Below are 12,040 nucleotides of genomic sequence, written 5' to 3'. Positions count from 1 at the left end.
CACCCCTAAGCCACAGGGGAAAAAGAAGTTACTTGCAAAACCTGCAGTCCTCAGGAGTTGGTAGGATTTGTAAATGATTCGAAGTCGATATATGACAAATCATTAGACTTGGAAATAAGCACTCTGTTCAGTGCAGAGAGAATGTTTAGCTTCTTAGCAAACCAATCTTTTTTGCTGTGGATGCTGTTCCACTGCTGGACTATTTTTATAACAAGCTAAGTTAGTTGATGTCACTTTAGAGGTATCTTAATGCGTTGTATCCCGGGTTTGCACAGCAAACAGTAGAACAGAGACCTTAAAAATTTTCCTTTAAACACAAGTCTACAGCAGACCTTCATGCTGGTCTTGAAGTTGGGCTGCACCCACCCCAGTTCTGCAGGGGAAGTACTGGGGTTTGTTTTTCAGAGGTATTCGTGTACAGAGGTGCTGAATTTGCAGGGAGCTCAGAAACCAGCTCACGAGAATCCAACAATGCTGCAGAAAATCCACCACAAACAGGTCTACAATGATAGCACACAGAGTGAAAATTAATATGTGTCCTGTAAATAATTGCCTTCATGCCTCATTGCAAATGCAGTAGTTAAACATTTCTGTCTTGTGAGTAATTTCCTATTCACAGTTTGTGGGAAGGCATAAATGTAAAGAAAACAGGTTTGGCGTCCTTTTGTCTTTTTTTTTGTTTTGTTTTGTTTTTCAGTCTGCTAATTTCAATTCACAAACACCATGGGAACCTGCAATTCCAATTTTCTTTTCGCAGTATTAATGAAAACTGGGCACTGAAAATAGTTAGATTTCTTTCCCTCTATATCTTAAACCACTTAGAAATACAGTCAAGAATAATAACTTTCTAATCCATTATTACACAATGTAAAACTGTGCTCAATTGCTATTATTTCATGCAAAGATTTTCATAAGTGGTAGAAGAGGCTTTTAGAACTCAGTTTCTTCTGAGCTGGTCTTTGAGGCAGTACAAAAACGCTGGTTGTGTGCTGTTGAGGGGAAGAGGTGTGCATCAGAGAAGTTGTTTTAAGAAGGAACCCTTGCACTCAAGATGACAGCCAATTCCTCTCACTGATATGGCAAGGTTTGAGCATATTTACTGCCTTTATGATTTTATATTGTTCCTAATCAAACCAACCTCAATTTATTGTTTTAATAAATAGATAGTTTCAGGGTTTGGGCTTTGGGTATATTTTTGAGACAACTGTTCACTCTTAAAATCAGGCTAATATTTTATGTCATTTAATCTTAACATACTCCAATAAGGTATTTCAGTTCTCATTTACACTCAGATGAAGTTAATATCTTTTTCATGCTGCAGACACTGCAGCTGAGTAGCAGACAAGGTTACCTGCAGACACACCTCTGCTGATGTGCCAGGAGCCAATGGCTCTGCCTGGTCCAGCTACCAAGATGCTGGGAAGAAAACTGCATCCAGTGTTTGCCAAAGAGCTGGGAAGCAAAGAGCATGATTGATGTAAATTTATAATCTTCATTTGCTCTCCACTGGCATCATCTGCTATCCCTTGCAATCGTTCCTGTCTTGCAGGGGAAAAAAATATAGGTAAATTCCCCTTGGAATTGACTCCAGTCTTAGTCAAACAATAGCACTGCTTAAATAGAAGGCAGCTGTTTCAGCAATGTTATGGATGTGGAATTATTTATTTATATAGGATTCAGAAGAAATTGAGGCTGGCTTTTTTCCAGAGTCCCTTTCCTCCCTCTCTCAGAATAGGACCCTTGCTTTGGTGTGTACTCCATAAACTGTTCCTGTCTAACGTGCTCACAAACAAATCTACTTTGTAAAACTTTTCTATTTCCTCCCCCTTAATTTGTCTGGTGAGGACCTGCTAGGTTAAAATAATATTTTAATGTAAATGGAACAAAAACAGCAAGTCCTTTTCCTTGCTCAATTGCTCCTTTTCCAGAAGTCCAAACAAATGCAACAACAGATGTTTTGAAATGTTATAAGTTTAAATAACATGAGTGTAGTGGTTGAATATTTCTCAGACAGATGGGTTAAATGAGACAATTGTGAAAACATTCTTAAAATAAAAGGAAGCCATCAGGTAAGAGGCAGGAATTTAGGTAACATTGAAAAATATACCTTGGATGTTTCTTTTAGGTTGCAATATTAGAATGTTTTCCTCTGAGCAAGCTGTTAACTGTCATTTAGTAGACATTCATTGCAAAGTTTAGTTGACAGTATTTGGCCCAAATGTATGTATCTTAAAGAGAAAGAGCAGCTGTTAATCCATCAGGTATTGACAGTGTATTCAGTGGCTTCTATTATTTCTCAGACAGAAATTAATTTCCTGAAATCACATACAGTAAGATAAGACTCTGTCTCATTTTCACTCACTATGGAAATACTCAGTCTTTGTTCTGCACACAATGCATTGTCTCTTGTAAAACAGTAAATGACACCCCAGGTGTAAAAGAATTTCCATTTTCTACAATAGCTACAATGAACAAACAGGATCTAAACCAATCACTGACTACTTTGGAACAGGGCACCTTTCTTAGTAGGGTGGCATCTGCCCTGAAATGACAAAAACATCTTAAAACCTTCAAGATCTCTTGTGTTGCCATAGAAGGTACCAACTGCACCAACTCATAGCAAGGGAGAGCTTTCAGAAGGATACAAAAAGGTAAAATACTATTTGATATGGGTTTTTTTTTTTAATTTTACAGTTTTACCTTTGTTCTTTCAGCTGAACAAAATGTCAGCTTCTTTAAACCTGTTTGAAATAACTGCCAGGAGGAAGTGTTTCAGCAGTAAGAACACAGATCACCAATAAGTAAATGATGAGTAATACCAGAGTGGAGAAGAAACTTAATTCTTTTGGGGAATCGTGGTTTTTTGCTACATTTTATTATTCATAGGCCAGTTGTAAATGTCTGTAGCTGGTGGCTGCTTTCAATTCTGGTATTCCAAACTTGCTGCAATTTTTTGACCAGTGTTGATAGTTTGACTGGCATTATCTTTAACGTAACATCCTTAAAATCATCATCTTCCTATTATGCCTTTACAGTGCTTTAAAAAGTGACTCTGGAGCACAGTGTGCTTTTGTGGACTTTGAGCAAGACACTTTCCTAGCACACCTCAGCACAATGCTACCTGTAGGCACACCCTGATAAAGTTAAGATCATGAATATATGGTAAAGCTAGCATTTAGTGCTTTTAGTTAGCATCTATATTTTACTGATTGAATTTTTAGCCATGCATAATGATGCATAAATGCAGTTTCTCCAAGCCAGGTTGGCTCTCCTGAGCTCAGCCAAGGCTGGCAGTGCTGAGGATACACAGCCTCCCAGAAGTTTGGAAATGCTGGTATAATCAGAGGAATACTGCATTAACCCAGATAACTTCATTTCTGTCCATGACACTTGTTAGGTTAGAGAGGATCCATCTCAGCTATCACCATTTTAAGTGATTCTATCTAAAGATCTGCCTCCCCTCCTGCTGCAAAATTCAACAAAGAAAGGAGATCATGGAAAACACAAAAGCACTGTGTGTGCTGACAGCATTTAAACTAAAAATTCCTCCTGGAATTAAGGTTTCATTCCTCATGGCTGTGAAAAGGGACAAAATATGCCAGACACCACAATAGTTCCTATCAAGAAGATTTTCCAGTGTGAAGACATAGGTCAGCTCTATTCATATCACAGCTGAAAAGACCAGAGTCTGGCCTCAGAGGTGAGTTCTTAGGAGGCTGAGTCCTTACTCTGTGCAATTTGAGGGGTTTTCTTGGGGCATAAAGCAATCCTTGAAGGAACATCTGATAATGACATCAATGATGAAAAGAAGGAATGGGAGAAGTGAGAGAAAAAACGCTCCAAAGTGAAGCCATATCCTAGGAGGACTCTGAAGTAGAAAATAGGAGATAGGGTTGGATAGCTATCTAAAAGCAGTAAGAATAAATGTAAGTAATTTTAAAAAAGAAAAGAAAATATTGGAAGGAAAGGAGAAACTGAGAAGCTTGGTGAAGGAAGAGTACAGGAGAGCTGAGGATGCCTTATTTGTAGTGAATTTATTGGCTGCCATTGCCATTTTCTTTTTTTTTCCCCTCCATTCTATCTTATCGTCACTGCCTTCTCAATAAATAGTATGGTGTCACTTTTTGTTCCTTACAGAAAGAGAGGGAAGAGAGAAAGGGAGAAGGAAATCCTTCCCTCTGAGATGTTCATGTCCCTGCATTTAAATTGTGGCACGTCTGTTATTTCAGATGATTTAGGCATTATTTGCTTAACAACACACTAGGACAAATTATACCTTTGAAGGATAGAACGAGATGTTCTTTGCTGTTCTTTTCCTTTAAGCCTGAAAAATGGATGGGCTGCAACCTTAACTGGTTTTGGACTAGTAGAGGGGAGGTACTGATGCCTAGAACAGAGACTAGATGGAGTTAAAGAATAAAGTAGGGATTTAGTAGGAGGCTTCTATAGGTCCACCTTGGGCAGCACAACCCAAAATAGCCAAAAAAAAAAAAAAAATAGACCACCAGCCACAGGGTCTCACACTTTTATAAGTTCTGGTCCATTAGCATATTGGAGCTAATTGTCCAATTACAGCTGTAGCCCATGAAGTCCCATCCTTCTTGTTTTCTCTCTTCATTCCACTCTTGTTTATGCTCTTGGGCCTGAGATCTGGATGGGCTGTCCTTGGGTCCCCAAATAGATAGGGAACCCTGTTTTGTCTCCCTGCTCTTGAAAAGAGCTTGCTGTCCCCTAATATGAAGCTGAGACTTACTCACTAAAGCAGAACAGAACATGAAAGATATAAAAGCCCAAACCTGAGCCATCAGTGCATCACTAGGCTGCCCTGGCCCGGTGGGTGCAGCTAGACCGTAGCAGCAGGCATGACTGACTCCTCCACGTGGAAACTCAAGAATAACCTCTCCTTTCTTTCCCCATCTACCCACAGCAAACCCCACCAGGGCAGGAGGAGGACGGGAGTACCCCGGCTCGTCCGAGGTGATCCGTGAATCCAGCAGCACGACGGGCATGGTGGTTGGGATCGTGGCGGCGGCGGCGCTGTGCATCCTCATCCTCCTGTATGCCATGTACAAGTACAGGAATCGAGACGAAGGCTCCTACCACGTGGATGAGAGTCGAAACTACATCAGTAACTCAGCACAATCCAACGGGGCTGTGATCAAGGAGAAGCAGCCCAACAGCGCTAAAAGTTCCAACAAAAACAAGAAAAATAAGGATAAGGAGTACTATGTCTGATCTCAACATCTAAAAGAACGCTTGTATAGAAATAGTCTTCATTTTATCTGAGACATAATACAAACTTATTTACTTTACTTTTTATGAAGCACATTCAAAAACAAACAAACAGAAAAGACAGGGAATGCAATCAGAAAGGAAAGACTGTTTTTAAAAACAAGCATTTCATGCTCTTGTTTTTCAGAAACAGGAGCTGATAAATTCCCTAACATCCACAGTGTTTTCATTTACTCTGCCTGTCTTTATGTTGCTGGAACGTTTCTGAAAGACAATGATGACACCACGCACTCATAAAGCAAGGAGTATTACTACAACATCGAGGCACAATATGAAAAAAAAAATTCAAATTAAAAAAAAACAAAACAGGAAAAAAAAAAAGAAAAAAGAAGCTACCTATGATTCTGGATTTAGCCAAAGTGCTAGCGCTTTCTTGAGAAGTAAGTTAGTCTTATTGTCAGAGAAGACTGTCATTAAATATGGTGACTCAACAAGCAAACATAAAGAGTTTGCCGTCTGGTGCAGTGAAGCAGTGATTGGAAACTTGCATTTTGAAACAAAGTGCTGGCTTTTCTGAAGACTTATGTAGAAATACTTTCAAAAAGCCCCTTTCTGGTTGTGAGGAAAATAGTATGGAGGCCTTATTTTCAAAAACAAAAACAAAAATCTGGAATATAAGGCACATTTCCACAAAAATATTAAAAAAAAAAAAGAAAAAAAAAAGAATAACAAGAGGGCATAGATGCAATCATTGGGAAATTTTCATGCACGCTTAATATGTTATTACATATGTTTATATAAAAACACATCTATATGTGCTTTCTGGACTGTGATAAGTGATGTTTTATAGCCTGTTGTATAGAAAATGCAAACTATATCTGCTCTTCAGCCATTTTTGGTAAACTCAATGTTATAAGTGTTGCTAGGTATAGAGAGTTTTATGACATCTGGAGCAACAGACATTCTTCAGTTTTTTTGCAGCCATTATAAATTGTCCCAGACTTTTTCCCCTTTTTTTTTTTTTTTTTGGATTTTTAATTTACAGTGTAGTGGTTATACAAAGGGGGATGTGTATGAATGTATATAAGAGTCAGCTAATTTTTTTCTTACCTGTACAGCTCTATTATGTTGCAATTAAGTTTCAGTAGTTTGTATGAAAGAAGTGGACTAGAAAGCAAAAATATATCTCTACTGTAATTTGTCTTCTCCCTCCTATCCCCATCTCTTGCTCCTGATATGCATCAATGAAGTTGATCAGAATGGCCAATTTTCCTAGAAATATACATTCATTAATTAGCTAAATATTTAGTGACTTAAACTGGCCTTTGGCTTCCAGTCAAAGCTTCACTATTGGAGAGCATGGTTTGCCTTACAGAAACCTTGTTCTTAGAAATTACGAGAATGATGAGTTTCTTGAGAATCTTAGGAAGTATCATATAGTGTTTATCTGGCATTCATATGAAGAACAGCTACTACAGCACTGGGTGGTAAAAGATCTAAAAATACCCACTGTAATTATCCAGGCTGATTCTATTGCAGAATTTATCCCTTTCTCCAAAAAGGAAATACTCTTGAGGTGCACGATAGTATTTTTCAATGGTGGGAATTTTGACATATGAAAAGTATTTTTAGCTAAGTTGATTGTGTAGTATTGCAAGACATCATAACCAGACAGATATGAGTTCATTATGTTTTAAAGTGACACAGCTTATCTTGCATATATAAAACATTAATGCATTTTAGTTAAACACATGAAATGTAATGCTGTAATTTACACGTTAAGTTTGGATTTTTTTTTCTAGTAATATTTCATTAGTTTCACAGCAATAAATCATAGCATAACATTTTATTTACACAGAAGTTCAAAGGGAATGCATTAGACAGAAAGAGGGTAGTTCAATAGAAATCAACCAAATCATCAGAAGGCCTCCTGGGAAGGCATGTAGACATTCACACTTTACAGACAGGAAGGAGAAATTTAAAAATAGCTTTAAACAGCAGACACAAAATATTTTGTTGTGTTACTCACTGTAGCTGATGAAATAAAGTTGGGAACTGGTACAGCTATCTATCTGGGAGTCAGAGCACTTTAAAAATACATGTAGCTGACATGGAAACACCTCTCTTGAAGTTTGCCAACCCCATCAAGGTGTGACATGTTGCATTTGTCAGACGACTTTTTATTTTCATTAGCATTTACGCAAAAATGAAGAAAAATAATCGCAAAACCCACGAGATCCATCTGATGTTCATTTCTTAGATTGTTGTTCACCTGTGGCACTCATCATTTCTCCCACCTTTACAAGACAGCTGTACTCAGGGAATGGCAGGGGCAAGGGTGACTGGAGGTCATTGCTGGAAGCAAGAGACTTCAGCTGGAGGGGGGAAAGAAGTTGAAAGCCAGGTGGTGTTCAGATTTCAGTGCTTGAAGGTACCTAGAAGAACAAGAATAATCTGTTGACAGGAGACTGGGCATGACAGAATATGATTTGGGTGAGATGAAATGGTCTTTTCTGCTTGGTATTGATTGCATTAATGAAATAGCGTTGTCAGGCCAACTTCCAGGCAGTTTGGTAGATCAATCTTTAACTAAATCCATACATCAAGGAAAAAAAAAAAAAATCTCCTACTATTAAAATAAGAAAACACAATTTTAACACTGTTTCTGAAGGTTCTCCTTTTTCCTCTTTAATTTCATAATTTAACAAAAAAAAAATTATGGATGTATCAGAAATGCCAGCAAGTGGATTTAAAATTCTTTTTTTGTTTAAAAGCAGCAGCAACAACAAACAGACATAAAACAACTACCTAACATAAAATTGGATCCTTTCTCTATAATAACCTAATTTGTTTGACTGAGATGGCTTCATTTCTATGACTGTATTGTGTTGCCTTTTTTAACAAAACACTAAATAACGTGTGAAACTTTCAACCCTAAGACATCAAAGAGAGGCCCAATGCCCCTAACCTTATAGTGCTTTCTGTGATAGATATTTACAATTTTTTTATTTGTTGCAAGGCCAATTTATTCATTATTGGAAATGCTAAGCAAGTGGAATTTACTGTTTTGTTAATAAAAATGTTTCTTAATACAAATGCTGGCTTGTTTCTTGTCTTGCTCTTAGATTGTGAGTACCTGTTCATCCTGAAGCTGTGAAAAAAATTGGTAAATTGGTATAAAGTTACAGACATTCATGTCAGGAAAAAGTAACCTCAGAGCTCTTTATACACTTCACTGAAAACCTTCAAGTCTTGTGTTCAACTGGCCCAGTTAGAAAAGTATTAATGACATCAATGAATTGGTTTTGTACAGACTTGCTTAATTTGAAATTTTCTAGTATTTTTTAAATCAAAAAATTAAAAGTTGATGTTCTCTTCCCCATCTGCACGAAAAAAGAACTCTCTTTTTTGCCACTTTTTGATTTCTGTGGTGGAAATAAGGTGGAGGAGGGTAAAGTAATGGGATGAAAAGTTAAAACATTTGTTAAAAGTGAAAACATTCTCTCTTGTCCAGAAGATGATTTAAAAATTAATGGGAAAATTAATGTATTTCAGGTCCTTAAAAACATTTCTAGATAATAATTACAAAATTTCAACTGAAGCTAATCCATTACATAAGTGTTTTCCTACTTAGCATAGCATTTAAATTCATGGGCAACTTCAAGCAAACATCTAATCCTATTGATTTAAGCACGTGTCTAAACTTGCCTAAATGTACTGCTGAATGGGGATGGAGTTAAGCTTTTGGATCTAAGCTCCAAATAGAATTTAATTTTGTAACATCTTAAATCACATCAGCAGCTTTTAAACTTCAGTGAGATTTATTCATCTGCTTAATTGCGTACAGACTGAAGTATTTTAGATAATTTAAGCTCAGGAATATCTGGAGAAAAACAGTCCCTATCTTCCATTGGTATAAAACACTTTGAAAGTTCTAAACTGCTTTATACTGAGATTAGGTCTGGTGAGTGTACTTAAATAAATACTGAATATTCCATTTAGGAAAATGCTCTATACACATTTGAAGGAGTTATAACAATAGTGATTTTTGTTCTACTACTACTACTACAAAGAAAACCCCCAACCAAATCCAAAACCAACTCACAATTAATTATTTTAAATTCTACAATGTAGCAGTTGCTTTTTTTTTTTTTTTTTTTTTTTTTTTTTTTTTTTTTTAACATCTATACTGTGTATACTATTCCCTTTTACCAAAATCCTAATGGCCTCTCACTGCCTGCATCATTAGTAATTATCTGGCCACTAAAAGTGGTGGCCTCCATCATCAATTATCACTGTGGTCAAGCAGCTAAAAAGCCTTTACAAGATGATGATAAAAGAGAAAAAACTAAACAACACCCCCAAATGTGACTTAGAATAAGGCAAATAAAGCTCACATAGGCTGGAAATGGCAACTGTGTTAGTTAATTCCTCCTATGTGAATTATAGTTCAATGAAACAGTTTTAAATTGGGGTTCTGGATCTGATTTTCATTTTGATTATAGACATTTGCTTTTAAGTTCAGTACAGGCCTGTTCAGAGGTGCTTAAAACTATTTTTCTGGGTCAGGCACCCTTGTCAGTATAGTTTTATTTGAAATGCAGGCTATTTGGTTTATTTTAAAGCCCCCACTTTTTAAAAGTCTGTAAGTATTTCAGTGTTAAAATGTTTCTGGCTCTCGTGGGAGTGGAGAGAAAGAGAAGCCCACACTACATTTAATTCAATTTATAAATTGATAAATGTTTGGGAGTGGTAAAACCTCTTGCTTGCAACTGATTTGGTTGGTCACTACTCTTCAGGAAACCAGAAGCATCCCTCACAGGTTAAGCTTTGAACTAGAAAAGATACAGATGAGCTCAGTTTTGTCAGACACAGGGCCAGAACTCAACCAGTCCTTTACCCACTTATTTTTGAGGTTCCTTCCTGCTGAAGGTCCTTGACAGACTTCACCCACCAACTATAACTTCTGCCAGGGAAAGTCTGACCCCGTGCTTTTTCTCTCTCAGTCACTTGCTGCTACACCAATATCTTAATTCCACAGAATCATAGAATAAGCTGAGTTGGAAGGGACCCATCAGGACCATCCAGTCCAGCTCCCAGCCCTGCATGGACACCCCAAGGGTCACACACCAAGTGCCTGAGATTGTTGTCCAAATGCTTCTTCAACTCTGTCAGGCTTGGTGCTGTGACCACTGCCCTGGGCAGCCTGTTCAGTGCCCAGCCACTCTCTGGGTGAAAAACCTTTTCCTGGTTTCCAACCTAAACCCCCCCTGGCACAGCTTCAGGCCATTCCCTTGGATCACTTCTCTGGCCAGCAGAGAGGAGAGATCAGATTTTACCCCTCTGCTTCCCTGCACGAGGAAGTTTTAGATCACTGCGTTCAGAAAAAACAGATTTCCATATGACATTGCTCCTCCAGCTGGACTTGACTTGTAGGCAATCTTTAAAAAACTGAGGGTTTTTTAAAGAAAAAAGGTGACATGAGGGGTAGAGTTGTTTCAAAGGATGTGGGATTTTCAGTGAGTAAATTGCCTTTAAGAACAGTAATTTCATGCTGGCATACACTTGAGAGATTTAGAAATCCAGGTCAGTAATCCTCAAAAACATCCTTTTGGTAAACAACAAAGGCGTGAGCTCGTTTGTCAGCAAGTGCAGGGCTATCAAAATGGGAATGTGTCAGTCTGGTTGCAGCAAATAACACAAGGAAATGGAATTTGGGCAGCTAAAAATAACTGTTGGCACGCTGGCTGGACTCTTATGAGTGAGTCCAACTACGAGCCAGTAAGCATTTATTGGATGACAAACAGCAAAATACTTCTATTATAGTCACAGTTTGGGATGCAGCTGACAGAGCAGAGGCACAGGCTGTGGGGCTGCACTGGCTTTTCCAGGACCAGCAGCCAGATTGCTGTTCAGGTGTCCACACAAACACCTGCTGCACGACAGCTGATCTGCTGTTTGCAGAAAACCTCCCTTTTCCCTTTGCAACTGAGATACATTTTCCAGGAAAAGTACAGCAGCTCACTGTGTGGAACAGTGGCTGCAGGTCCAGGTGAGAAGTGGGAACACTGAGTGGCTCCCAAAACATGTCCCACCACAGCCAGCATCATCTCAAAGAGAAACTGTGGCTGCAGGTCCAGGTGAGAAGCATTCAGTCTGTTCAGGATTGCCTTGGCCTCAGGATGGGCAGGATGGGAGAGCTGCAGGCACTGGGCTGGTGTGGCTACAGAAAGGGGGGAATTCAGCCAGGAGGGTCTCACAACCAGGACTGCTTGGGGAACTTGCCCCAGGGCTCATGGCTTGGCAAAGCTGGAGAAGGTTTTCCTTAATAACCAAATGTCTCAAAGGAGAAAAAAAAAATGTTTCTCAAAAAGGTGGTGGCAGAGAGAGAGTTCAGGAATTTCATTAGGAGTTACTTCAGTGTTCCCTTAGCACTTTGCCTGCCTGTGCTTCGCAGCAGAGAGGAGAAGCTCAGGCCTCCTGTGCCTGGGGAAGGAGACCAGGCAGAGGAAACCCCCCAGAGGCATTAAACTCACCCCTCAAGCATATGGGATCCCTGACTTTCTAGGACACCAGGTCTCAAAGGTTTGGACCAGTAAATTGGCTCAGGATGAGATCCAGCAACAGCCTTTATTAAACCATAGGGACAGTGACAAGTCTCAGCAGATGTTAAAATCTTAAAGAAAATGATAATACAGACACACACACCTGAGAAATCTTACCCCATCTGCCACTGTGGTCTAATCAGCCTTTCAGGTGGTTTAATTCCTCACTGATTACACCTGGAGAGGGAGCAGGTTTGTTACTT

The 12,040-nt window shown here is 38.7% G+C and overlaps 1 protein-coding gene across 1 annotated transcript in view; it reads left to right on the top strand.

The window, feature by feature from the left end:
- The window catches only part of NRXN1 (neurexin 1), a 667,470-nt gene extending 659,180 nt beyond the window's left edge, over window positions 1-8,290 (top strand). Inside the window, exon 18 of the mRNA XM_084203402.1 lies at window positions 4,928-8,290. Within this exon, the coding sequence (XP_084059528.1) occupies window positions 4,928-5,235 (308 nt within the window). The 3' untranslated portion in view covers window positions 5,236-8,290. The remainder of the gene's footprint in view (window positions 1-4,927) is intronic.
- Window positions 8,291-12,040: the final 3,750 nt, after the last annotated feature.

Source organism: Fringilla coelebs, assembly GCF_963513975.1.
Source record: "Fringilla coelebs genome assembly, chromosome: 3".
NCBI classification, from domain to species: domain Eukaryota; kingdom Metazoa; phylum Chordata; class Aves; order Passeriformes; family Fringillidae; genus Fringilla; species Fringilla coelebs.
This window is presented reverse-complemented; position numbering and strand designations above follow the sequence as displayed.